This window comes from Aythya fuligula, chromosome 11 (genome assembly GCF_009819795.1).
Source record: "Aythya fuligula isolate bAytFul2 chromosome 11, bAytFul2.pri, whole genome shotgun sequence".
Taxonomy (NCBI): domain Eukaryota; kingdom Metazoa; phylum Chordata; class Aves; order Anseriformes; family Anatidae; genus Aythya; species Aythya fuligula.
In genome coordinates this window covers 8,885,258-8,912,455 of record NC_045569.1, presented here as the reverse complement: position 1 = coordinate 8,912,455, position 27,198 = coordinate 8,885,258, and the positions used below count along the sequence as shown (strand labels likewise).

At 61.0% G+C, this 27,198-nt stretch overlaps 1 protein-coding gene across 4 annotated transcripts in view; it reads left to right on the top strand.

Annotated features, from left to right (window-relative positions):
- The window catches only part of LINGO1 (leucine rich repeat and Ig domain containing 1), a 46,118-nt gene extending 19,460 nt beyond the window's left edge, over window positions 1-26,658 (top strand). For 2 of the 4 annotated variants that reach the window (XM_032195098.1, XM_032195096.1), the window contains one exon: window positions 24,766-26,658. In XM_032195098.1, coding sequence (XP_032050989.1) covers window positions 24,778-26,619 — 1,842 coding nt within the window. In that variant the 5' untranslated portion in view covers window positions 24,766-24,777 and the 3' untranslated portion in view covers window positions 26,620-26,658. Of the gene's footprint in view, window positions 1-13,474; window positions 13,527-13,796; window positions 13,976-24,765 lie in introns of those variants that run through there. The other 2 variants (XM_032195095.1, XM_032195094.1) reach the window with 2 other exon arrangements.
- The last annotated feature ends 540 nt before the right edge of the window (window positions 26,659-27,198 follow it).

Below are 27,198 nucleotides of genomic sequence, written 5' to 3'. Positions count from 1 at the left end.
TTTGGCCACGGGAAGAGCGCTCGTGGGCTGCTCACAGCCCCGCTTTCGGGTGGTTTAGGCTGCTGTGGGGTGGGCGAAGTGGGAGAGAAATGCCTCCTTTGACACATGAGCTGCTGCGTTTAACCAGTCTTGGTGCTCGCTCACCTCTCTTCCCCTCTAATGAGTCGGGTTTTATTCTCCCGCATCACGTCTGAATGCACATTGCGGGTAATTGATGGACAGGACCCGGCCTCTGAAAGCTATCAGCACAGCAACTGTGAAATCACACGTCCAAATATGTTTATCTGCCCGGCTTCGGGGGCCCGAGTGCTCGCTGGATGTGGATTTCCGTACTTCAAGGAGGAAAGCAAATTTCCTTTAAAATGTCAGCTTAGAAACGAGGGATAAAAGGCAAGATGCGGGGGCTCCTTCAACTTTGCAGCCCCGACAGAGCCAGACAGCTCGGCGCCCAGGGGAGAAACCAGCCAGCCTCAGCGGGCTCTTTTTGGGGTGGCTGCTGGTGCTACAGGGTGCTGAGCACCGCTGCTGCCCCTGGGTGCCTCCCCTGGTGGCCTGCAGCAGGCGGTGGATGCGCAAACCGACCTCTTCTCAGCTTCTGGTCCCCAGAGGGAGACCCGGGTGGTCTCCGTGTGCCCCAGGAAGGAGCCGTGGCCGCTGCGGAGCCGCGTTGCTGGGGCAGCACCCTGCAGGGACTCAGGACCTCGCTGCTACGCCCCGGCTGCTCTCGGCGTGGCTCTGGAGAGCTCCGTGCGTAATTCTCGAGTGCGGGAATCGCTCTCCACACAAGCACCTCTCCAGGGCTCGCCCGGCAGCAGCAGATGTCAGACGTTTCTCCTCAGCCCCTGCCCACGCGGTGGGCGCAGGAGGATGCTGTGAGCCTCCCCGCGAGCTGATGGGGGGATTTCCCCAGAGCATCCCCACCACGGGGGCATGGCCATCCTCCCACCCCAACCGGACTGAACCCAGGCTGCCCAAGGCCCCCAGGAGAAGCCAGGCGCCCCCTCTCCCCCCTGGCACCACGGCGGGTGGCTGCTGGGGATGGCGCAGTGCCAGCACGCCCCCCGCACGCCGCTGATTGACGGCAGCGCCGCGGGAGCGCAGGGCTTGTTGTCAGCAGGCTCGGTATTTGGGTTGGCAGAGCCTGGCTCACGCCGACGACAGGAGCTGCCTCGCACTGTCAGCAGCAGCCCCGCCACCGCCGAGCCTTTGCACGCCCCCCTCTCCCCGGTACTGCCATCCTCTGCTCCTGGACCCACCGATGTGCCCGCCCGCAGGCACCGTGCAGCTCTCTGCCCTCCCAAGCACGGGTTTTGCTCCTTTTCTGATGCAGCCCTGCTCCTGCTGCCCCAAAGTCCCTCCGGACCAGCCCCAGGACGCAGTTTTGTGTCCTAAATGTGATGCAGGTTTAGCCAGGAGCCCTCGTGGTTGGGTGCAGCAGCTCCTGGGGGATGGGTGGTGGGGTTTCTGTCCCGCAGAGGTTCGCAGGATACGTTGGGAGGAGTCCTCTGGGCTCTCCGATGGCTCAGTCTCCGGCAGTCCCCACTGCGTTTCCACCTGGGCTCCCTTGGATCCATCCCCAGCACATAAAGCAGCTGCTGGATGTGAGCAGAGCCTCCGGATCAGCACCCACTGTGCCACCCCATGAGAAACCAGCAGGTCCCCGGCATCCTGGCTGCACAGGCACCGCGTCCGTCCCTCCCCATGCCATCCCCTCCTCCTGTTCCGAGGGGGCCGGGAGCGTGCGTGGTGCTCGTGTGGCACTGCTGGGGCACGGCTGCACGCGGGGACACCTGGGAGCAGGGCTGCAGGGAGGGGAGAGCACGGGAGCAGACGAGGAACAGGCTGTGTGTGTGTGTGCACAGGGCCTGCTGGGCTCGTGTTCACCGGGTGGGATTTGCAAAGCGTCCATGCAATGAACCCACCTCCGAGGGGCTCAGGGAATCAAAGCGAGTGGGGCTCTGCACCCCTCGGCTCATAGAGAGGAGACAGCAGGGGATGCTTCACGACTCAAGTGGGAGCTTGGGTGCCAGCCCACTGCTCTCCTCCTCTCTCTCAAGTGCTAAAATATCAGGGAGGAGGTTTGCAGCCCACCAGCCAGCTCCTGGCCCCTTCTTAGCCTGCCGGCACAGCGCTAGGTTGGGGCACTTGGTGACCACAGGGCAGGACTGCGGAGGAGACCTTGAGCCACCCCCAAGACCTCTCGGTAGCCCTGATGTGCCTTTTGGTTCCGTCACCAAAACCGCCCTTTTGATGGAGAAATGTCCCTGTTTCGGGTACCAGGAGATAGACTTCTGGACACGTTTCCACAGAGGTGAGGACAATTTTCATCCCACTCGCACCCTCCCCGGAGCTCAGCTAACCCCTTTTGCAGCCAGAGGAGAAGCTCTGGCGCATGTAGCATCCCCTGGGTGGCCTGTACCTTCCTCTGGCAAACACATTTACCGCCGTGCAAAGCACAACCTTCTCTTCTCCACGTGTGACTTCAGGCTGTATTGTAGATTAAAAGATTTGTCTTTCTCCTTTATCCAGCAGGTGGGTCTCTGGTGGCTATTTCAATACCGTTCCTCGCATGGGCTCTGGGACGTCTGTGCCGAGGCTCTCTGTAAACTCAATTACAGCGTGGTAATAGCATGGTATTGACTCAGGAGCCTCAGCAGCGCAGGACTCTTGCCGTTTATTAGTTGTTTAATTATATGGCACATCAGGCCAAAATAATGTCATTAGCTAATTAGCCCATGTTGGGGTTTTTTGTAATTTTTCTTAAATGAATGTTAACATCAGCGGAAGGTGCCAGCCTGGAGCCCAGGAGACCGGAGCCCTTCCATGCACGGAGCAGGTCGGGGCTGATCCTGCCCGTGGTGTGCACTGCATCTCCAACCCAGCACAGGGGGTGACGGCAGCACCGCCACAGGACCAAGACCTTCGTTAAGTTCCCCAGGGTCCCTGCAGGAAGGAAAGCTGCAGGAGGAACCCAGCGCTGCTCCTCGCCTCCCCTGCGCAAGGGCTGCAGCACCGGGGTGTTGCACGGCCACCCAACTGAGGGCAAAGATTCCCTTTGGGCTTGGCTTTCCTCGCCAGAAAATGAGTTGCAGGACTTGGTCTGTGTGAGTGGCACGTGTTGGGCGGCTGTTTCAGCGCGATGGTGGTGAGGATGTTCAGAGTCCTTCCACTGCCTGCTGCAGGCCCACAGTTTCCAAGGGCTCGCGTCACCCCTGCAGGCTCCTTCCTGTTATTTAACCCGAACAGACCCGCTGTGGGCTTTTCTGCAAAGCGTTTGCTGCTCCTGAAGATTTCCTGATGTCTTTTGACCTGCCTGGGTCAGTTCCAACCTCGGAAAAATTGCGGGCCCCTGTAGGCACCGTCCTGTCCTTGAAGGCAAGTGCTGCGAACTCGGGAAACTCCATGGGGAAGCCACGTACTTTTGAGAGGTTCAAGAGTCCGTAGCAAATATCTCCAAAATTAGCCATGCGGTCCTCCCCCAGGTCCTCAAAGGCATGAGTTCAGATGAATAAAACAAATTTGGAGTTAATAGACCACACTGAATTTAAAATATGACATTCCAAAAAGGGGGAGAAAACAGAAGACCTCCAAAAGTGAGAAGCTTTCTGGTTTTTCAAACCACATCTCCCCAGCACCTTACCCTAGAATAATTATTTTCCAGAACACATAATTTGTTGACAGACAGATTACTATTTTTTTTTTTAACAAGCACTAAGAAGAAACAAAATGAGGCTTGTAAGGAGGATGAGTTACATCCTTAAGCTGGACACTGCTTGTGTGGCTCCCCGGCACTGCTGTGAGATAATCACCCATTCTCCCATGCTCCGCCGCTCACCTTAATAACTCTCCCGGGATTTGATGTGATGGTTTGCATAACCTTTCTGAAGCATCCTGAATTGTGATGCGGCCGGCACTTACAGATGACATTGAGTCAACTCCGAGGCGCTTTGCAGCTCAGTGGTGCTGCCTGGGGGTCCGGTGCCGCTCAGCACCTGAGCCGTGTGGCCTCGCTTGAGGACTGGTCGTAGCTCTGTGGGGAGCTCGGAGGTGCTGAGGTTTTGGGGTGCCCTGTGGGACCCCTGGCAGAGAGGAGCCCAGCGTGGCGCAGGGACGGCTCTGTGTGCCCCTGGGGTGCATGGAGAAGGGCGCTCTGCCGGCACAGAGGCATCGCCAGCACTTTGAGGACTCCAGATTCAATCCTCCTCTGGCACAGACCTCACTGGCTCTTTGCCAATTAGCTAATGCTGCACGCAGTTAGGTAAGCAGTTTCTGTTTTTATCCGGCCCCAAAATCCAGCCCGAGAGAAGAGCTTTTGGCCTGTGTGTGGCTGGGACGAATACCTCCGGCTTTCAGACCCCGAGCGGTGGCACGTGCTCGCCCTTTGTGCAGATGTGCCTAGCGCCAGGGCTGGTCCCGAGGCACCTATGGGTGCGTGCTCGGGTTCGTCTCACCCAGCTGCACGCATCCCCTCTGTGGGCACCTGCCTCGGAGCCCACTGGCTGCATGACATTTGCAGTCGGCGGGGAGAGAAGAGGCATGGCCAGGCACAATCCACCTGACCTTTCCCAGGCAGCAAGGAGATTAATCCTGCCCCGGAGAGGCCCCTTCTCTCCGTGAGCAACGTGGCATTCGGCCGACCAGGCATGGGCATGGGCTGCGTGCGGCCAGATGGGTCCCCGGGTCCCTCTCCGACCGCAGTGGCTGTGGGTGAGCGCGGCAGGCAGGGTGCTCTGCGCCTTCCCGGGGCTGGAGGTGGCCACCCCGGCACTCTCCCAGCTGGGGCTCTGGCACAAACCACTCCCCAGCCCAAACAGGCTGGGAGGGCAGAGCTAAAATACCCCTTTTTCTGCTACCCGGGGCCGATTCTGCCGCCTTCCACACCCTGCGGCAATCTCTGCTGTTGATTCTGTATGTAAATGTGCGGCTATAATCGTCTCCCTCATGCATGTCTGTGTATATATATACGCACACACGCGTCGACGTGTGTGTACCTAACATATGTGCTCTCAGCCCCCACAACATATGCGGCACGAAGCCGCCGGAGCGTGCGCACTCGGTGCACCCCGGCACACAGAGCAGGGGGGGGGACGCTCCTGCCTGCGCCAGCGCCACCGCACCCCGCCGTGGCATCGCCCCCCTGCCCTCCCGGTAGGGTTTTGGCCCCGTATGGCGTTGGCACATGCCTGGCTGCCACCGCTGGCCCCGCAAACCCCGTCAGTGAGGCGGGTTTTCTTCCAGCAGGCATCATTTCTGGCTGGACTTTTGGGGATGGGATTGAGCTGGTGCCCATGGGATGCACAGATGCTCACCGCAACCTACCTGGGGCTCGTGCTGCTCTGAGTTCTGGGCCAAAATCAGTTGGAGAAGGGGCTTTCAGGCAGCAGTGTTGTCCCTTTCACTCTGTAGCGAGTCCCACATGGCTGCAGGGGTGTCCCCAGGCCAGTGCTCAGCACCAGTGTTCGGGACGTTTAAGGCAAAGCCTCCAGGACACCCTGAAATGGGATCCCAGGGCTCCAGGACACCCCAAAACAGGGTCCCAGGGCACATCCTGCAGAAGAAGGAGCAAAGCAGGAAGATCCAAGGAACGTGCAGGTGCCCAGCTGAGAAAGCCTTTCCTTAAGAGAGCTGTTGGTGTTGATGGCATCGGTAGTGTCACTGATGGAGAAATTCAATCACTTCCAATGAGGGAAAAATAATTGTCTTTCGAGGTACAGTAGGTTGTTGTCATTTTCCTATGACACACTCCATCAACTTTCAATTTCTAGCACAAAAGCCCTTCGTTCTCACTCGGGCCTCTCTAATCCTTCGCGGTGAGCGTTTGGGGCACAAGTGGCGCGGGCTGGCCGAGTCCTGCAGGGGCAGAAGCACCCAAACGGTGCCAAGGTGAGCATCACCCGGACCCCGAGCCCCGAGGGGCTGTGAGCAGGCAGGGAAGGAGGGCAGGGAGGACAGACAGACAGGGAAGACAGACGGGCAGCGGACGGGGAGAGGCGCACAGCGGTGACTCCGAGCAGAAGCGTGCGTGCCGGGAGGGAGAGCTCGGCACCAAACGCTTCCCTGCCCCTGGGCGCAATAGGAGGTGATCAGCAGCCTTGTCCTGACGTCCCAGCCACAGGGCCTTCTCCTCAGGCGTTTAAGGGAGAAATATATATTGGAAAATACTGCTCTAACAGAGGGGAGTAATGATGTGTTTCAAGGCAGAGATGGTATCATTCATAAAGCCCGTGCTGCTTAATTACTTCGGCACCATTTAAGAGAGGAATGATTTCCCAGCCGGTTTCTGGTTTGTTTTCCCTCTGTCCTGCTGCATCTCACCAGGGCTCCCGCTGCTTGCCAGACCCCGTGGCACCCCTGCCTGCAGCCACAGCTCGGGGCCAGCTGCCAGCCCGGGGACCCGCTGGCCAGCGCTGCCACCACGTGCGGGTCCCCCGGGGGTGCCCCAGCAGCTGGGGGTGCGGCGTTCCCATGGCGTGGGGAAGATGTGACGCTGTGTGGTGTGAAGGACACCGTGTCCACCGGGCACACACCTGCCCTGCCATGCCCGGGGCTCCGTGGGGTCACCAGCACCTTTTTGAGCTGGTACATCACTGCCTTTGTGCCCCACAGCAGCCGCACACCCCTGCCTGCTGCCCCCATGTCCCCTCCTGGCTCCCCAGGACTGGGGGTGCTCCGGAGGTCCCTTCTGACCTCAGCCATTCCGTGGTTCTTGTTTTGGCCAAAACAGCTCCCCCCAGGCCTCACAAAGTCCCCCCGAGGAGGAGAAGAGCATTTCACATGGCTTTAACCAGCTGCACCTTGCGGTGCTTTCCTTTCGCCTGTCACATCTAGCCTGATGTTATTTGGGTAGGCACAGAGGGGTGGGAGTTTGGAGAGACAAAATGGTGCTTTATTCTTTTCTTTTTTTTTTTTTTTTTTTAATTTTTTGCATTCATGAGGGATTTCAAGCGACACGCGCACAATAATGTATCACCCAGCCCGAGTGAAGCTTGAATGGTTTAAAAATACGCTCCTGAACTTTCCACCCCTGCTCGCGCGCAGGCATCCTCCCTTTGGGGTCTGCACTTTGGCAAGAACAAGCAAGGAGTTAAGCAGCTCGGCAAGGCGAGCTATTTATGGATGTTGCAAGCTCCCAGCTCCTCTCCGATACCCCATTCAATCCTTTAATTAGCTGCAGTTGTTTCGTGCTGCGTCTCACCGCGCGCTCTCGGGGGGAAACCGCTGGGGCTCTGCCAGCTGGGGGGGAGCGGGGCGGGGAGGGGGGCACTGTGCTGATACAGCTCAGCACAATTTGGGAGGCCGTCGGGTGGCTCGTCGGAGGCTGGGGGCATGGCCACGAGGCCGTCTGGGCCAGTGCTCCCAGAGCTACGTGCCCACGGGGGGAGGCGGTGGCAGGTTCAGTGCTCTGTGTCACCAACCCCTCGTGGTGACATCCAGCCCTGAAAACGCCCACCACGCCACGGGAGAGAGAGGGTGGAAGCAGGAGGAGAAACGTCTCCCTGCCAGCTCTCATGGGGTTGCCCCCAGCCAGCGCTGCTTGGCTACAGCCCTGCCAGGTTGGGAGAAGGAAGCAGCTGATGCCAGGGCTCTGCACCGATTCCTGCTCCCCTGGCAAGCCTGCCCAGCTCCAGGGTAACGCAGGAGCAACCCCATTGGCATCCCTAAACCCCAGTGAGGATGGGGCTCCAGGATCGTAAGAATATTGGTTAAGCCTCTAATAGTCTTAGGGTAAGTCTGATAAACAAGAAGAGAAGTGAGAATAATCTCCAGCTCCCGGAGCTGCGTGCCTGTTAACGAAAGCAGCTCTCTGAGCATCCCCGTACATCTCATCCTCACCCCACCTCCCTGGGCGCTTTACACCCCTGGGGCCAACTCTCCCCAAGCCTGGCATCTGTACCCCATGCTCTGGGAGCGGTAAGAGCTGGGGACTGGATACACTGGTCTCAAAAAACTTGCTCGTTGGAACTTGGAGTTTCCCTCACTCAGGCTTTGCGCATTTGCACCTCGCACCCCTGCCTTGCCTGGCCTGGCCCTCTCTTGGCACCAGGGCTCCTGCGGCCATCCGCTGTGCTCCCGGAGCCCATCGGGAGGGCAGGGAGGCTGCGGCCAAGCCCTGGCACGGTCCCTGCGGGCAGCACGCGTCCCCCTCCATCTGCCGCGGCAGCCGGAGGCACGGGCAGCCCTGCTGCGTGCACCTGGGCTCGGGGAGCGAGCCCGCCTGCCTCTGCCTGGGCCCCTTCCCTTCCCCGTGGGGGGAGCGGGGCCGTGCTGCCAAGACCCCTCCGCAGCATCCCCAAAATCCGCGTGCTCTCGGCGGGGATCTCGAACAGGCTGAGCCCTGCCAGCAAAGGCAGAGCTGTCCCTGAGGCTGCCCTGGCACCGGCGGGTCCATGCTGGGCACCGGCCCCATAACACAGGGTCGGGGACAGGGACACCCTGCACCTGCTTCCATAGCAAGGATTGGGTTCGTTATTGGTGTTAATTGCTTGATGCTTGCACTGTGTTTCCTACCCCGCAAAGGCTGAGTCAAAACCCAGCGCCCCGAGGCACCGCCTCTATTAAACCGATGTTCATTAGAGCCGACTTCGCGCTACCTCATTAGGCTCCTGTAATTGAAGGAGTTAATTGATCATCAATACTTCCAGTTCCCTCTTCCCATGCCTGCGAGGCCCTGCTGGGTCTTCTCTGGTGTCCCCTGTTCCTCACAGGGCTCTGCCTCACCTCGCTGCCACCAGCACGGGGCAGCTCAGGGAATGTCACGGTGCCACGTTGCGGTGCCAGCAGCACCCTGACCATCCTCCTCGGGGCCCTTACTTGCAGCACCTTCATCCTGATCCTGTGCTGGCTGTGTTTAAAACCCTTCCCGCAGCTCCCCTCTCTGCCTTTTAATGCATATGCATTACAGCTGGGGAGGGCGCACATGGGGGCTCAGCCCCCGAGCGGGTGCGAACGCGGAGCCTCCGAGCCAGCTGCTCCCAAGCCCAGCTCGCCGTGCCCGGTGGCACAGGGCCAAGGGCAGCGGCTGGGAGGGCACAGTCTTTGGGGGCACAGTCTTTGGGGGGGCCCCAGCTGCGTGGGGGTGGCCGTGGTGGCAGTGGCGTGGGCCGCTCGCTCGCTGCTTTTCCTGTGCGCGGGCACCGTGCCCGGCTCCCTCGCGCCGCCACGTGCTGCCTGACTCAGCCACACGCCTGCTGCTTTTAGCCACGGCCTCCTAGCACCCTGCCTCGCTCAGTAAGGGGGCAGGGAGGTGTTCGGCTTCCCCCGTGCTGGCCCTATATCCCGCTCCCTGTGCTGGTGGTGCCCCTCAGTCCCTCGGCCTCGTGCCCGAGCTGGCTCTGCCGGCAGTGTGGCAGCCGGTGACGGCGAGAGGGAAGTGTCGCTCACCACCTTCATTAGTTTTAACTAACAAGCTGTTTATCAGAGTGACATGACACCTGCTTTCCTCTTTATAAATTCAATAATTTATGAAAGGTATTAACGGCAAGGCGGCCTCCCGGATGAGGGCTGTGATGCGTGCGCCCTGGGTGCTAGCCAAGCGGGACAGCGAGCCGCGCTCGAGTAAGGCACGCAGATATTTACCCGCTCCCTCTATAAATTATTAAGGGGCTTTTTGCACGTAATTACGCGAGCTTTAATGTTTCTCACTCCCTGCTTTTAATCCCTTTTGGAAGGCGGCCAGTCCACTTCTGAGGGAGCCGAGCACACAGCGAGCTGCTCTGAGGGTCGCCGCCGACCAGCGGCACCAGCACAGTCCCAGCCCGCGCGGCACCGCTGCAGCCAGGGCTCCCCGCACGGCGAGCAGGGGAGGGAGAAGCGAAAGGCGCCAGCCCCGGGGCCGGGGCCAGGGCTTGGCCCCGTGGTGGCCGTGGGAAAGTGCGAAGCAGGCTTCAGTGTTTTAATTGCTCTCCAACTGTGCATGTAAATCAATGATACACAGGTGTAATTGGGCGTGCAAATGTCACCAGGCAGCTGTTTACATGTGCGGCGTGCATTAGGGGAGCGTGGATGTGTGCAAAGGAACGCCGAATGTCCCTAATGCCAACGCTGCCAGGGGGCTGCGGGTGCTGGGTGCCTCCGCTTCTGGGGCTCTGGCTGCCCCTCGCCCTGCCCCTGCCCTCCCTCACCTGCCCCAGCCTCCAGCAGCTCCCTCCCCAGCTGCCCAGCATCGCCCACACGGCCCCGTCCTGGCTGCACCATGCCCGTCTGTGCCTGGCACACTGGGCAGGGCCGAGCCCCTTAGCAGGCACGGAGGTGAGGAGCCTCCTTCACCCCCTCCAAGCACCCTGACCCCGCTCTGCCAGCAGCCAGGCATTTGTGAGTCAGCCCAGCGGGACCTCCCTCACCCCCCCACAGTCCTCCTCATCCGGCACGGACTTTTCTCTTTTGGCACGACTCTGATGTCCTCTGTGGTCTGCCAGCCCTCTCTCCTTTGTGCAGGGATCTTTAATCATTGCTTTGTCCCATTGTGCAGCTCCTATTCTTACGCCAGGCTGTTAAAAAGCTGTCACTGTCATAACTTCCTTGTCCCAGAAATTATCTTTCATCTCCTGGATGTGGGCTACAATAGACGCTGAGATGCTTGATATTATTAATACCTCCTGGATGTGTGTCAATGAGCTGAGGGATGTAACGCAGCCTTTTCCACGGCGCGTTGGGGCTGCTGGGCAGGGCAGCAGGCTGTCGGGCACTCGAGCCAGGCTCGCCTCAGGGCACGTGTCCTCTCTCTCGGGCCTCCCAGCGAGGCTGCTCGTGGGGACAGCGGTGACGTTGGGTGCCTCCCGGTGCTGCCATCCTGAGTAGGCAGCTGCCGGCCGGAGGATTTTTGGTACAGCCGCCTTCCTGTGCTCCAAATCAATCAGCTGGCCAGGGCAAGGAGCGGTACAAGGCAGTACAGAGAGAAACCATGATGATAATACTTGATAACGATCCTCAGTTTTGCTCGGGAGCAGGCGCACGCCGCAGAATTTGGACTCCCTCCAGCTGATAATGAGAAGCCACTGGACTGACTCAGCCCGCTGCGAGGTGGCAGCAGCACACATCCAGATGGCCGCGGGGACGGGGGAGCAGGCACATCCTGCCGTGCCCCTTCAGCCCACCGCCCCCCACGCACCCCAAAATGTCACCGCCTGCGGGCAAGCAGGCTCCCGAGACCTGCCAGCAGGTTTTTCCCCTGCCCGTACCCACAGGGCTGGGTGCTCGCAGCCCCCCTTGGGCACGAGACACCCGGCTTGCCTTCCCCTCTGTGTCCCGAGCAGCCAGGAGGCTACAGCAGCCTTCTCCAGGGCTACTTCATGCCGGGTGGGGTTGAGGAGCCGTTTGCCATCCGGGCTTGTGAGAAATGCAGGTCTCTGTCCCTGCAGGTGGAGGGAGGAGGCTGGAGGGGCAGGCAGCAGATCTGGCGTTCCCAGAGCCGCTGCTGGCAGCACTTCAAGGTGTGGTACATCCTATCTCAGCCTGGCATTTGCGCGTATTTTCTCAGCTCAGCTTGTTACGACAAAAGTGTGAACATTTGAAAAGAAAGGGAACTATAAGAATAATGGCAGTAATTAAAACCCATCTCCCTCTTGCCAGCTCAGCCCTTTCCCAACCTTCTGTGGGATTCCTGGGCACGGGTGCCCAAACCAGGTGGGATGCTGCTGGGGGACATCAGAGCTCGCCCCAGGCGGCCCCCTGGCAGGGCAGCCCCACATCCTGCTGCCCGGGCAGGGGCTCGCAGCCCCTTGCAGGGGGGAGGCTGGCGCAGCTCCCAGCCCCCTGCCAGCAGCAGGAACCATCTGCGGCCCGTCCTCACCCGGGTGATCGCAGTGGCAAGGAGCTGGAGCATCTGTGCGAGGGGCGAGCCCCCCGCAGATGGACACCCAAATGTTTTTTGGAGTTGCGAGGGGAAAAGCGGCTCAGGGCTCCTGCGCCGAGTCCCCCGTGGTCCCTCGCCACCACGCCGGGGTGGGGACGGCTGCCGAAAGATGGTCTTGGGAGGCCCCCTGCTTCCCGGCAGCGAATAGCAGGGCTCTCGCCCAGCCCTGCCTGCACGCCGCGCTCGCCGGGCCTTTTTGGAAACTCAGGCTGGGTTTCCTGGATGGCAGGAGCAGGGCACGCACACCGGCAGCGAGTGGGCAGCAGCGTGCGGGGTGCTGCGGGAGGAGTGATTCAGCCCTCAGCTGGCGAGCTCCCGGTGCCCAGCCTTTGTTTATCCCCAAGCTGGCGGGTGCTGAGCAGGAGGATGGCTGCGACCTCCCCTGCGGGCTCCGGGGAGGCTCACGCTGCCCGGGGTTTGCTCCCAGCCCGGGGTTTGCTCAGGGCCCCGTGCCCCATGGTGGGCACAGCTCAGGCGGGAGAGGCCAAGGAGAGATGGAGGCTGCCCGGGGTGTTGTCTGCACGGGAGTCTCCACCCCTGGGCTTGTTAGACGGCTCGTGGAGGAAGGCCAAGCCGTCCTCTTCCTCAAAAGCTCCCACTGGCTGGGAGAGGCGGCCAAGGGAAGGCTCACGGGGCTGGTGTGGGGACGTGGAGCCTCAGCCCGTGCCAACGCACCAGCCTCGCTGCTGGCTCCCCGTGCAGCTCCCCGACCCGCCTTGCCAGCAGCTCTGTAGGGCCGGCAGGAGCAGGATGGAGCGGGAAGCACCCCAGAGCCCCACTGAAAGGGAGCAGGAGGGGAAAGTGCACAGGAGAAGCAAAGTTTGTGCCCATTTCTGCCGGAGAAACCAGCCTCCGATGGGAGAGCCGGCAGTGGGCAAACCTCCTGAGGGTGCTGGGGAAATCGGCCTCCCTTTTGGAGGGAGGCTGAGCTCAGAAAGCCCCGGGTGCGATGGGGCCGGTTCGGGATGCTCTGAACTGGGACCCTTGGGGTCAGCAGCGCTCAGACCCGCCCCGGGCCCCCCCCGTGCCCCGCAGCCCTTACCCCACAGAGCGTGGGGAGCGCCGTGAAGGCTGGGGGGCAGAAAGCCGCGATGGGCACCACCGGCACGGCCCTCCCCGTGTCCGGGGCGCATCCCCGCGCCTCTCCCCCTCCTCCCCGAAGCGCAGCCCGGCCTCGCAGCCCGCAGCGAGGCTGCGGGAGGAGGGGACTGGAGGCAGCTCCCGGCCCCGCACCGCCCCGCTCCGCTCCCCCCGGCGGCTCCTCCCGGAGGGGAGGCGGGGGCCGGCAGCCGGGGCTGCCTCGCAGCCGGGCTCCCCGCAGCAGCCTCGGCCGGCGGCAGCGCACCCGGGCCATGCCGCCCCGCAGCACCGCCGCCTCCCCCGGCCTCCGGCCGCCGGGCGCGGAGGGGAGGCCGCCGGCCCCCGGGGGTCCCTAGGGTGGCCCCGGAGCGGCCAGAGGGAGCCGGGGGGGGCCGGGAGCCGGGCGGACCCCGGGAGCGCCTCCGCCGCCCGTGCGCCTCCTGCCCGTGCCGGCGCTGCGGAGAGGGGGAGCTGCGTTACTGCAGGTGGAGGCTGTGGCGGAGGAGGAGGAGGAGGAGGAGGAGGAGGTGGGGGGGGGGGCCGGGGGAGATGCCATTTCGGACCGAAGGAGACCGGCGGCGAGGATGAGATGCAGGTAAGAGGGATGGGGAGGCCGCCCGGGGGGCCGGCGGCGCGGCGCGGCTCGGCTCGGCACGGCCCCTGCTTCCCCCCGGCCCCGCGCCCTGCCCCGGCCACCCGGGGCTGCCTCGCCCTGCGCCGCATCCTCCTGCTGAGGCAGCCTCCTCCTCCTGCTCCTCTTCCTCCTCCTCCTCCTCCTCTTCTCCCTCCTCCTCCCCGCTAGCCGAGCGGATCCCGTATTCAGCTGGGGCACGGCGCTGCCTGCCAGGGCTCCCCGGAGCCCCCCCAGCAGGGCCGGCGAGGTTGATGCCGGAGGAGGCTGCCCCTCTGCCGGGCACCCCGCGCACCCAGGCACCGAGGGCTTCACCCGGGCAGGGCGAGCTCCCAGCCCCCAGCCGGGAGCCATGGGGGGCAGTTCGGCCAAGGGGGGCTTCTCCCCGCCGGCACCAGCCCCCCAGCCTGCAGGTAGGTGAGCCGGGCGGCTGGGTGGACGATGGACCCCTAGGATTTTGGGGGAGCCGCTGAGGGACCCCCCCCTCCCCGTCTGGGCTCAGCCTCCGGCACGGGAAAATGGGAGGGGAGGCAGCGAGGGGCTGCCAGCAGGGGTTGTGCCCGGCAGAAGAAGAAGGGGTGGATGTTGAAGGGGCTTCTCGGGGCAGGAGGGGTTGGGAGGATGGCAGGGAGCCTGCTGGCCGGCCGGGGAGCCCTCCCGGGCAGCGCTTGTTGCTCCTGCTGCTGCCTTGAGGGTGTGGGGATTTTCACCTTGCACCTTGGCAGTGGGCATAGCCCGGAGCGAAGGGCAGGGGCGCGCGGTGCTCCAGGTGCCGGGGTTGCCCCTGCCGGGGCTGTGGAAGTGATTTCCAGCGGGAGGGAGGCTCGGTGAGGGCGGGCGTGAGCCTGGGCACCCGCGGTCATCGCTCACCCCTCGCCCTGGTTCGTGCCGGATCGCGGAGCCGGGGCTCGGCCAGCCCTGCCCGGCGGTGCCCGGCCACACCAGACCCTGTCCCTGCTGCTCCCCGGGGCCACAAGACTGGGGGCAAAGCGCCCTGGGCAGCCCCTCTCAGCAGATCTGCTCCTTTCCCTTCCTCCCTCCATCTCCCCCTGCTCTGCAGCACCTCGGCGTGGGCTCTGATGTCCCTTCCTCGCGTCCCAGCCTTAACCCTCAGCTCCCCGTGCCGCCGCCTCGAGCAGCGCCGAGCTGACCTTCACACCCACCTGCGTGCCCCCAGGGCTGCCCACCCCAAAGGCAGCCCCCAGCCCTGTGTCGCTGCTCAGCCCCACACCGCAGCATCCTCTGTCCCCGGCTTCAAACCTCTCCTGCCCCTCTCCCAGGTGCAAATGGCCAGCACTGCTCCAAGCCTGCCCCAAATGCCCCGAGCCTGCCCCAAATGCCCCGAGCCGCCCCATGCAGGGAGCCCTGCTCAGCCCCTGCCCATCCCAGCAGCAGGAGCTGCCTGGGCTGGCTCTGCCTCCTCGCCTCCCGCTCCTGGCTCCTGGCTCAGCCGGCAGTGTGGTGCCACGGCAAGCAGTGGGCTTGGTGCTCTGAGCTTAGCGAGAGCGGAGAGCGAGGCTGAGAGAGAAATGCATCCCAGGGCTGAGCATCCGTGCCTTTCTACAGGCATGCTGGGGCCATTTTCCCCATAACCAGGCCTCCTCTCCTCTCCTCTCCTCTCCTCTCCTCTCCTCTCCTCTCCTCTCCTCTCCTCTCCTCTCCTCTCCTCTCCTCTCCTCTCCTCTCCTCTCCTCTCCTCTCCTCTCCTCTCCTCTCCTCTCCTCTCCTCTCCTCTCCTCTCCTCTCCTCTCCTCTCCTCTCCTCTCCTCTCCTCTCCTCTCCTCTCCTCTCCTCTCCTCTCCTCTCCTCTCCTCTCCTCTCCTCTCTAGGGACTCAGACCCGACAAACCTTTTTTTTTTGGGATTAATCTGTCAGTGGATGGCTGCACTTCAGTAACACCGTACCATGCAGCAGTTATTCTACACCCCTAACGCAATTACTCCACGATACCTCTAATTACCACTGTTTCATATCACTGGCAGGTTAACAGCATGACTGAACGACTTATTATTCTTTTAGTTTCCTGCTTAATACAGTCCCGTAATGACGCCGGAGTTTACCCTGCTCGATGCGCGTAACAAGTGTAAAATCCTGTAACTTGAGCTGCAATTTCAGGGCTTGATAAATCACTTTATAATAACGCCACGATTACGGTGTAATTATCGTGTAATTACAGCCGCTGCCTTGTGAAGCACACCGGAGCCCGTCGTGGCTCGGGGAGGGTTAGGGGACCCCGCCGGGTGCCATGGCAGTGCCTGGGGTGGCCGGGGGGTGACGGCCCCGGGGGGCAGCGCCGTCGGGCTGGGGAGGGCGGGTTTGCCAGGGGCACGTCTCTGCGAAGGTGCTGGTGGGAAGTGTGACTGTGCCACCCCTTCTGGGACCCCACCAGGGTGGAAATTCCTGGAGAGAGGCTTTTTGTGTCACCTGTGGGAGCCGCTGTCCCTGGGGCACCGGAGCCCGGCTGCTCCTCGTCCCCATTTGGCTTGTGGCCCATGGGGAGTTTGCTCGGGCACTGCTGGCACTGGGGAAGGTCAGCGGAGCTGGGGCTTGGCCACGTTGGATCCCTCCAGGCTGGCGTGGGCTTGGTGTCCCCACCTGTCCCTTTGGGCACGGTGGCTGTGCCATGGACCAGAGGTAGATGGCCTTGGCTTGGAGCACCACGTGTGGCCACGGGAGGCCAAAGGCAAAGCTGAGAGCCAGGGTCTGGCCTCGCCCCACGTTAGGCTGAGTGGTTGGCAGGGTGTGTGGGGACAGAGGCCGTGCGGGGCAGAGCCTCCAGAGCTTGGAGAGCCTCGCTCCTTGGAGAGCCTCACCCCTTGGAGGGCCTCGCTCCTCGGTGTCCCTGGGCTGGGGCACCATGTAGTGCCCCCAAGCTCCTCCAAATTCGCCCGATCCCCGTTCCGTGCCCACCCATCCCCTCACCCGGCACGGTGGGAGGAGGGCACAGGTCGAGGTGTGTGGCTCCTGGAGGGCTGGGTGCATCCAGGGCCCTGGGTCGGAGGCTGTCCTCCCTTGTCTGTCGGGAAGCAGAGGGAGTGGGGTTTGTCCTTGCACGAGCAGAAATGGCTCTTGGTGGGAAAAGAGCCAGCACAGCTTGTCAGCCGCGGGGGGAGGCTGGGAGGAGAGAGAAGAGGGCTACGAATGCTTAACTCAAATCAAACAACCCAAGAAAAATAAAGGGAGAAAGCAACTGGAGGCCATGGCCTCAATTTTCTTCCAAGTCAATTTTCCGCCCCCCGCTCCCCCTCTCTCCACCTGGGGGAGGAAAAATTGGAGCTTGTGGAGGGGAATGGCTGCACGGAGAGATTTTTCCGTGCCTCTGCCACGTGTCCCCGCTCCCTGTGACCCCGCTGTGCCGGCTGCGTGGAGCTGCACCCACCGTGCCCCTGTTCTCCCCAGGCATTCCCTCTGCCACCTGACGGCCCCGTGGGACGCCTGTGTCATGGCAAGGGCTGCCCCATGAAGCTCCGTGTCCCTCGTCACAGGGCCAGGGTTGGTGTCCCGGGCTGGGGACAGCACCGAGGGTGAGCCAGAGCACCCTGGCGCCTCGGTTCCTTTCCTCCCCCGCCGCCCTGCGTTGTTCGTAGCTGTCTCGGTAGCACCCACCATTATTGGCTTTTTTTTCATCATTTCCGTTCCGTTTCTTCATCAGAATGCAAAACGTTAAATATCGCTCTTGTAATTACGGTTAATTTCATAACCAGCACCTTAATTGGATTGGTCTCCGATGGGGAATTCGCGCAGGAGGGAGAAGCAGAAATATTTTGACGTGCTCCGATCTTCCGGCTCCTTGTTGAGATCGGAGGCGCCGGGTGCGAGATGGGGAAGGACGGGCGCAGGCCTCGGAGGCACACGGGGGGCACCAAGCAAAGTCTGAGCACGTTTGGAGCCCCTGCCGGGCTGGGGCCTCCCTTCTGGCCTCACCTGGGCACACCTCCATCCCTCGGGCACCCCAACCCGTCCCTTCCCCAACACCCCCAGGGCTGGGGCAGCCCCGAGGAGCCCACCAGGGTTATGTGGAGGAGCTGAGCTCCAGCCTCGGATGTGCTGCAAAGAAACGTGTGCCACCAGAGCCAGGCGAAGGGCAGGAGGCAGGGCCTCGGCGCCGAGCTGCCTGGGGAGCCCCTCGGAGCCGCAGCTGCCCTGGGCTCGAGCTCCGGTTTGCTCCGGGAAGCCGGGGATTGCGCTGCCATTAGGTGCTGCCATTAAACTGCCGTGTGCTCGGCTGCTGCTCCTTTTCAATGGGAAACGATGCAGAGGCTGAACCGAAATGGAAACCCTGGCCTTGCGTTTCCGATTTAATTTCTAGGCACCGTGTGGCCACGTGATTACTTTTGTTCTCGCATGCAGCCCCGAGTGCAGTCTCTGTGTTATTATCATCACCACGGGGAGAAGGAGGAAGGGGCGGAAAGCATCTCTTGCAGCTCAAGAAAAACAAAACAAAACAACCCCAAAGCAGCCGAGGGCAGCGGGGGGCACCCTGTCACCATGGTGGGTCGCTCCTTTTGCTCTGTGCCCACAAGGCCAGGGACTGGTGAGGTTCCCCATGGCACAGCGGAGGCTGCAGGAAGCCTTGCAGCCCTCATTAAAGGCATTAAACCCACCGGGCTTTTTGCCCCTGCTCCAGCTGCTGTGCAGCCACGGGGCTGTGCTGCGTGCCTTGCACCGAGCCCTTCCCTTTAGGATGGAGCTGATCCCCCCTGCCTGGCATCCCAAAGCACCCAGGGCTGGGATTGCACGGCGCAGCATCCACAGGCAGTGCCAGCGGACTCGAGACAGCTTCACCAGTGAAACTGAAACGTTGGATTTCCTGTAATCGCCCTAAAAATAACCTGGGGTTCTCCTTTCAACCAGCATTTTCCTTCTTGCTCGGAGCAGGCCTGAGGTCTGGGTGTGTTGCTGTGACCCCGGAGCTTTGTGCGTGCCCCTGTACCTGGGAAGGACGCGTGTCTGTGGGGCTGGCAGCACCTGCAGCCCAAATCCCAGCCCTGCTGTACACCTCGGTGCCCGTGTGTGGATCCAGCCCTCATCCCGGGCCGGCAGGCGCTGCTGGCCACTCGCCCGCCCGCGGCACCGCTGACTGCAGGACCGGTGGGCTCAGCCGCGGCTCAGCGCTGTTTGTTTTTATCTAATCTATTTTATTGTTGAATGAAACAATAACAACAAACGGAGGCCCTGAAGACAAGCCATAAATAATGCAAAAATCAAACAAGCAAGAATGGGGGAAAGAAGAAAAGAATTATACGTGTAAAACCAGCACAGAGAAAGCTGGGCTGGAAGAGGAATTTTCTTGCCACGCTCGCCATCGCTCATGCTCGCTTTTGCTCCCTTTTTTCTCCGCTTCTCTCTGGAAATTCCTGCGGCGCTACATTTGTTACTGCGTGAATGAAGCCAGAATAAGGGAGAGAGGCAGAGATGTGGCTTGTGGGAAGGGGTCTGGGCAGGAGGTGGATGGAGAGGACCGGGGCTTTCGGCTCTCGCAGTGCAGCCGTGCCCCTGCCCACGTGTGCCCTCGTTGCGCCGTGCCACTCATCCCGCTTGTCACAGAGCGAGCTTCCCCAGGCTCCTCCGCGGTCAGCTGGAAAGCTTTGAGGCCACTTATTTTAGGCAACGCTGTAAAAATATCAGGGCCAGTCCTACACGGAGGCAAAGCAGCAGGTTTCCCGGGAGTCAAAGGAGCTGCGGGGTTTGTGTCCTCTGAAGTCCTCCGGCTATTATCCGAAAGGTTCCCAGGGAACGGCGCGGTGCTCCAGATCGACCTGTTTTTAGGATATTGCGCTGGCTGCCGGGGTATTTTAGGGCTGAGGCGTGGGAACAGAAGCGGTGCTGTAGGTACAGGCTGACCTTAAATGAATCACCGAACGGATGTGCCCGCAGTCTCCGGCAGCAGTGGCGCCGCGTGCTGCCCGGGCTCGGGATGCGCTCCCCGCTCCCCGGTTGCTGCAGCCGCGCAGTGCGTGGCCCTTCAGCCCCAACTTTCCTCCCCTGAGCTGGGGCACGGTGGCAGGGTGAGGAGCTGGTGGCTGAGCAGGACCTCCAGCCCCAAAGCTACCAGCACGGCCCTGCTCCTTGGAGCGCTCCTGGGCTGCGTGGGAAGCGTTTGGGTGCTGCTGGGGCCTGTTCCTGGGAAAGCCAAGCCTCGTGGGGGCGGCTCCTGGGGCTGTACTGGGAGGAGATGGTGGGCTTGTCCCCGCGGGATCGGGAGCAGGATGGTGGCCTGGGCTCCAGCTGACCCCACTGTCCCCAGAAGGGCCTTTGCACGCCGAGGCAGAGCACGGGAGATGCCTTCACAATGTCACCGTGACCCTGGCACCTCTCCCAGAAGATGCTCTCTTGGTAGACCTTTCCTTCACCTCTCCAGTTTCCATAGTCCTAGGAAAACGCTGCCTTTTTCCATCCTTCTTTCACGGCCATGTGCAGGGATGAAAGAACACCCACAGAGACGCTTGTGCTGCGCTGGATGCCCTCTGCCCCGTGCTCCCTTGTCACTCAGGTACTCACTGAGCTGGCTGCCTTCAGCTGAACCCCAAAACACCCTGGTGACCTGATATCTGCAGAGACCGGCCTCTCAGCGAGGAGATTTGCTGAAATAAAGCAAAAAGAAAAGGAGAAGCCCCATTCAGCCAGCTGCTGCACGTCCTTCCCAGCTGGCTGCAGCCATGCACCATCCTCCTGCCGACCCAGGCTGAGGAATGCAGAGCAGGAGACCCAAGGCTGGCCCTCAGGAGATGCTCCCCCAGCAAACGCAGCGCTCCGGCACTTGCCTGCCATGGGAAGCCTTTAACCAGTGGTCCACGAGCAGGGGAGCGTGGCTGGCTCACAGCCCGAGCTCCCTGGAGCTCTGCACCCTTCCCGTCCACATTTATCTCCTGCTAGCTCAGGGCTTTGCACGCCCATGATGTCCACAGCTGCCTTCGCAATTACTTATTGATCCCTTGTCAGGATGTTTTCTTTGCTGATGGGTCACTGAAGCGTGGGCAGCCAAAGAGAGAGAGAGAAAAGGCCTTTAAAAATGAGGGAGCAGAGGTGTGAGTGGGGGTGAGCAGCTCTGGCACGGCTGCGATTGCAGCCAGACAGCCTCAGCAAAATCTGCCCTGGGCTTCGGTGTCCTGCAGAGATGCCTGGGATCTCCTTCCCACCGCCCTGCTCCAGTAACAGGCCTGAAAACCTTTCCCCAGGCTGGCTCTGGGCCATCGCTGTACATCCCCCAAGGATTCGCATCTGTGGAGCCAAGCAGATCCAGGACCAGCAGCTGGCTGGGGCAAAACCACCCCCTTGGTCCCTCAGCCCACCACAGAACTCTTCTCCACCTCAGCCTTCCCTGCACATCCCCGGCTTTTCTGCCCTTTGCCTTGATGAGTCCCTGTCCCTCACCTCACCCCCCCATGGTACTGGGGCCCCTGAATTTCGGGTGGCAGAGCCACATTTTGGGTGGCAGAGCCATCGCCGTAAGGGCCCTCCTTTGCACAGCCGCCCCGCGGGCTGGGTGCCAGCCAGGCGGTCAGTGCCGGAAGGGGATTTGCATCTTGAATCCTTCTTGGTGCTCATTTGCAGCCTCTTTGGTGCTCATTTACAGCCTCGGAGCAACTGCCGCAGCGGATCGGGTTGCAGCACACCTATTCCAGGCTCCGTCTGGGAGCAGCTGAAAGCAGATACTTGGGCAGGCCGAGTGCTGTGCCCCGTGCTCGCGTCCCCCCGCAGCACCAGGGGCCCTGCACGCGGCTCCAGCCCCTGCCCCGCTCCCACCCCTCTCCCCGCACTTTGTGCGGCCCCTGCAGGAGCTGGGGTCAGGCCGGGACAGGGGCACCGCCTCCATGCCCTTCGTTAGCAACCCAGCCCCTAACGAAGGCAGGTTCCCATTGCTCCTGTGTCCTAGGGCAGGCTCTGCCCCAATCCTGGCAGCCTCGAAGGAGCACGGAGCTACAGGGAGCCTCGTAGGGTCCCTAAGCCAGCAGGACTGGGGAGCCCCCAGGCTCAGCACCGTGCTCTGCCTGATGGGGCTTGCTTTAGGGTCTCCCCCTGGTTCCTTTCTGCCCATGTGTAGGGAGAGGGAAGCCACCCCTTGGTGCCGTGGGGTCTGGCCCTGCTCCCATCGCCTGGCCTTCCTGGCACCGTGAGGGGCGCAGCTGGTGCCAGAACCTGTGCTGAGTGGGGAAAGAGCAGGAGGAAAGGGTGGGGAGGAGGGAGAGAGAAGAAAAAAGGCCTGCAAATGCACGCTGGACGCAGAGGGAATGATGGAGCGAGGCGGAAATAGGCACGAACGTGTTTGGCAAATTAAAGCCTCTCCCTTTGTTTTGCTGCTTTGCAGATAGCTACAGGAACACTTAGTGCGGAGCCCGGGGTCTGGATAAGCAACTCTTTTAGCAGCAGGAAAGGTTGTTAAATATTTATTTGTAAACCTGGAGTCTTTATCTCTAAAATGTAGTCAAGTTCAATAAAATTTGATTTAGCTGGAGCGGCTTAGAGGCGAGCACGGGCTCTGAGGCTTTGTGGAAAGCCAGTGGTACGGAGACAGGGTGAGCTGGGGGCTGCCTGTGCCCGTACCGTGCCCGTGCAGCATCCCGGTGGTGCTGGGACCACCCCACAGCACCACGGCTCAGTCAGGGTGGGCGCACGGCCCCCGGCCCAGCTCTGCCCCTCAGAGCCCTGCAGGGCCCCGGGGCTTGGCCTTGCTTCGTCCTCAATCGCCTGCGGTCGCCCGCTGCTCTTGAAAGCATCTGGTTGAAGGGTGAGCGTCCCCGCGCGGTGATTTATGGCGGCCAGGTGGGGTTAGCGCTGACGCGGGGATTTTTGCCGCTCGATTGCCGTCACCGCGGTGAGCACCGGGCACCCTGCAGGGAGCCTGGGGGTGGCGGAGGGCATTGCCAGCCCCTCGGGGCAGGAGGGACCCCACAGCCTCAGGGGCAGCCCTGGTGCTGTCCAGGGCTCCGTCCTTGGTTAGGCAGGGTCCCAGGGCAGCGTCACTGCTCCCAGCGGGTCCTGCCACGTGTAGCAGCGAGGCAGTGTGGCCCCGGCGTGCCCAACTGCTGCCCTCGTGCAGAATTTGGAGCTCTCATCTGCAGACAACAGGGTGGTGAGGGTGGGCACCCGCTGCCATGGCTCTGGGCAGATTTTCCTTTGGTTTGCACTGATCCAGTTGTTGCCTAACACCAGCGAGGCCAGCGGCTGCTCCTTTCTTATTGATTCTTTTTTATTTATCTATGTGAGAAATGAGAGCCACATTCACGCCAGAGGGCTGCAGCTCTCCCCAGCCTGTCCTGGCCTCTGTATCACAGCCATCAGGCCTGATCCTGACCAGGGCTGGCACCCGGGAGCAGGGGGCTCAGCAGCTCCAAGGGCAGGCAGGGCTCATGGTCTGCCTCAGAGCAAATCTGGGAGGCTTCACATTTCGCAAAGCCCGTGCTGAGGCTCCATCTCCACCACCTCCCTGTACCCTGCAGGCGGTCGTGGGCTTCTCCTGCCCGCCGACACCAAGCCCTTGCCCCAGCGTTGGCCTCGTGAACGTGCCCGAACCCACTCAGGGCAGCCGGGGCCAGCCCTGCCCTGGTCTGAGCCCAGCTGGTGCTGCTGAGTGTGCCTGGCCACCAAAACCCGGCGATTTATCAGTTGTTTTTAGACGGGTGCCTCTTGCCAGCCACCACTGAGGCCTCTGGAACACCCAGGGGGATACGGGAGGGCTTCAAAGCTCTCCTTAGCCCAGAATTTTTCAGGATTTATTCCTCGTCTTTCTCCCCCGGCTCTCACTGACTCTGGCCATTAAGATTTCAGCTGCTTTTCTCAGGGACTGCATTCATCACAGATTTAAATTTAGCTGAGCACTACTAACATGTGAAGGGTGTCTAGACTTTAATTCCATGCAGGTGGGGTTGTCTAGTCGTTAACAACCTGACGACTGCACTTCATTCATCAGCTGCTTGCCCGGCATCCACTGCCATTGGCATCCCAGCGGCAGCCAGGCCAGCAGTGCCTCGGGCTCGGCTCGGCTCGGCACGACGCGTCCATTCGGTGCCCCCCAGCCAGAGCAGCATGCGGGGGGTTTAGGAGCGGGGTCAGAGCTGGTGTAATTCACCCAGTGGCCAAGCAGCCACGCTGATTTATGTGCACTGCGCCCTCTTCCCTGCCCCGGGGGGGAGGCACAAGTTGGCCTGGGGCAGATCTGGGAGGGGGTCGTGCCAGGGGGGCTGCAGCAGGGCCCCAGCTCCCCTGTGCCCAGCAGGGCCCCACGTGTGGCTGCACCCGAGGGCAGAGGTGAGATTTCAGCAAAGCGTGCCCAGATAGGGCCGGCTGCCTGGCAGCCCGATGAGCTCAAGTCTTTGCAGCCTGGGTGTAATTAAGCCCCGTGGCCTGTGTTTTGTTTTGCAAGCAGTTGTTTTGCTTTCTTTGATGGCTTTCTCAGCATGCCTGCGAGCAGCGGGAATTGGTTTTTGAGACGCAGCAGCCAGGGCAGGCTGCGGGCACGCAGCGGAGCCGCCAGCACCGCACTGCCCGGGGGGACCCCTGACAGGAGCCCTTCGCTCAGTGCCAGCAGTGCTGCCATCCCTCCCAGCACTTGTCCCCAGCGTGTCCCAGCCCCAGCCCCAGGCCAGGAGGCACCACGATGGTCACAGCAGCCCCTTTGCAGTCCATACTCAGCTCTGTGGCCGCCTGGTGTGCCAAGGGCTGGCGGGTTCCAACGCCATGTGCGCGGAAACCTTTATGGCCTTTCCAACATCTTTGCTCCTGGCTCCTTGCAAAGAAACACTGATTTCTTTGAGGGAGAAAAGTGTTGGAGTCCAGGGGTGTGGCACACAACGGCCCCTTGTATAGGGGTGCACAAAGCGTGCCCAGGACCCCGATGTGTGGTGCGAGGTGGCCCTGTATTAGGGGCGCGCTTCCCATGCCCACGTACTGTGACCTGAGATCCCCTGCACACGGTCACACCCCCGCCTTGGCTCACTCTGGCACGTTAGGGTTTGGGTGGCTTTTTTGGTTCATTTTTAGTTCTGAAGTGGAAGCGGGGGAGGGCCCGCTGCCCACCCTGCAGTTCCGCCCCCCCGCAGGCATCTCACCCCATCTCATCCCATGTCTGTGGATCTGTTGGATCAGGGCCGCGTGCCCCCTGAGCTCTGCTCTCGCCAGGTGATGTTGGCTCTAGCACCTTTTGCCATGCTTCTGCTGACCGTTCGCTCACATCCAGCTTTGCTCTCTCTCCCGTTGCCTGCAGGTGAGCGATAGGATGGTAGCTGGGGAGGCGAGTATGCGCAGCCCAATCCTGGCCTGCTGGCAGCCAATTCTCCTCCTGATGCTGGGATCCATCCTGTCCGGTTCTGCCACAGGCTGCCCGCCACGCTGCGAGTGCTCTGCCCAGGAGCGTGCTGTCCTGTGCCACAGGAAGCGATTCATGGTTGTCCCCGAGGGGATCCCAACCGAGACCAGGCTGCTGGACTTGGGCAAGAACCGCATCAAGACCCTCAACCAGGATGAATTTGCCAACTACCCTCACCTGGAGGAGCTGGAGCTAAACGAGAACATTATCAGTGCCATTGAACCTGGGGCTTTCAACAACCTCTTCAACCTCAGGACGCTGGGGCTCAGGAGTAACAGACTCAAGCTGATCCCCTTGGGGGTATTTACTGGACTCAGCAACCTTACCAAGCTAGACATTAGTGAGAACAAAATTGTCATCCTCCTGGACTACATGTTCCAGGACTTGTACAACCTGAAGTCTTTGGAGGTGGGGGACAACGACCTTGTCTACATCTCCCACCGGGCCTTCAGCGGCCTCAACAGCCTGGAGCAGCTGACCCTGGAGAAATGCAACCTGACCTCCATCCCCACAGAGGCCCTGTCTCACCTGCACGGCTTGATTGTGCTGCGGCTGCGCCACCTGAACATCAACGCCATCCGGGATTACTCCTTCAAGAGGCTGTACCGGCTTAAGGTGCTCGAGATCTCCCACTGGCCCTACCTGGACACCATGACGTCCAACTGCCTCTATGGGTTGAACTTGACCTCCTTGTCCATCACCCACTGCAACCTGACGTCCATCCCGTACGTGTCGGTGAGGCACTTGGTTTACCTCCGCTTCCTGAACCTCTCCTACAACCCCATTGTCACCATCGAGGGCTCCATGCTCCACGACCTGCTGAGGCTGCAGGAGATCCAGCTGGTGGGAGGGCAGCTCACCACGGTCGAGCCCTTTGCCTTCCGCGGCCTCAACTACCTGCGCATCCTGAACGTGTCGGGGAACTTGCTGACCACGCTGGAGGAGTCGGCCTTCCACTCGGTGGGCAACCTGGAGACGCTCATCCTCGACAACAACCCCTTGGCCTGCGACTGCCGGCTGCTGTGGGTTTTCCGACGGCGATGGAGGCTGAACTTCAACAAGCAGCAGCCCACCTGCGCGACCCCCGAGTTCGTCCAGGGCAAGGAGTTCAAAGACTTCCCCGACGTCCTCCTGCCCAACTACTTCACCTGCCGCCGAGCCCGGATACGAGACCGTAAACCTCAGCAGATCTTCGTGGACGAAGGCCACACGGTCCATTTCGTCTGTCGGGCGGATGGGGACCCACCGCCCACCATCATGTGGCTCTCCCCCCGCAAGCACCTCATCTCCACCAAAACCAATGGGCGGCTCACTGTCTTCCCTGACGGCACGCTGGAGGTGCGCTATGCCCAGATCCAGGACAACGGCACCTACCTATGCATCGCCAGCAACGCGGGTGGCAACGACACCATGCTGGCCCACCTGCACGTGCGCAGCTACTCCCCAGACTGGCCCCACCAACCCAACAAGACCTTCGCGTTCATCTCCAACCAGCCCAACGAGAGCGATGCCAACAGCACACGTGCCACCGTGCCTTTTCCCTTTGACATCAAGACTCTCATCATCGCCACCACCATGGGCTTCATTTCTTTCCTGGGCGTCGTGCTCTTCTGTCTGGTGCTCCTCTTCTTGTGGAGCCGGGGAAAAGGCAACACCAAGCACAACATTGAAATCGAGTACGTGCCACGCAAGTCCGACGCGGGCATCAGCTCTGCTGATGCACCGCGCAAGTTCAATATGAAAATGATTTAACCAGGCAACAATTTGCAAATAATTTTTTTTTTTTAAAAAAAAAAGAACCTATGGACAAATAAAAAATAATTAAAAAAAAAAAAAACATTGCTACAAACATACCGACCTCTCTCCTTCACAACGTCCTCTGTCCCAGTCCAAACCCACTGCACCCGCACTGTCACCACCTCTTTCTCCTCCTCTTCTTCTTTATACCAGGAAAACATTCAGCCGATATCTTCAGGACTCCTGTGTTTGTAAAGACTTTGTCTGATGGACTCTGGTGTCAGATATAACTCCAAGAGGGAAAAACAACAGGGGGGGAAAGAAAGAAAAAAAAAAAAAGAAATAAAATCAATAAAAAGTTACAAACTTTCTTCTGTAACTTTGATTTCAATAATTATGGATTTTTATGAAAACTTGAAATAATAAAAAAACCCTATTTCCTATAGATAGTTGGAATGCAAAATCTTGACTTCTTGATCTGTCCAGCTCTGTATCACTGGCGAGTTCTCCGTTCCTGCCCTCTGACGCTCTCGCCTCGGAGGTACTTCCCAGCCATCTCGCTATGAGATGAGGACTTTTTCCTGAGGACTAGCT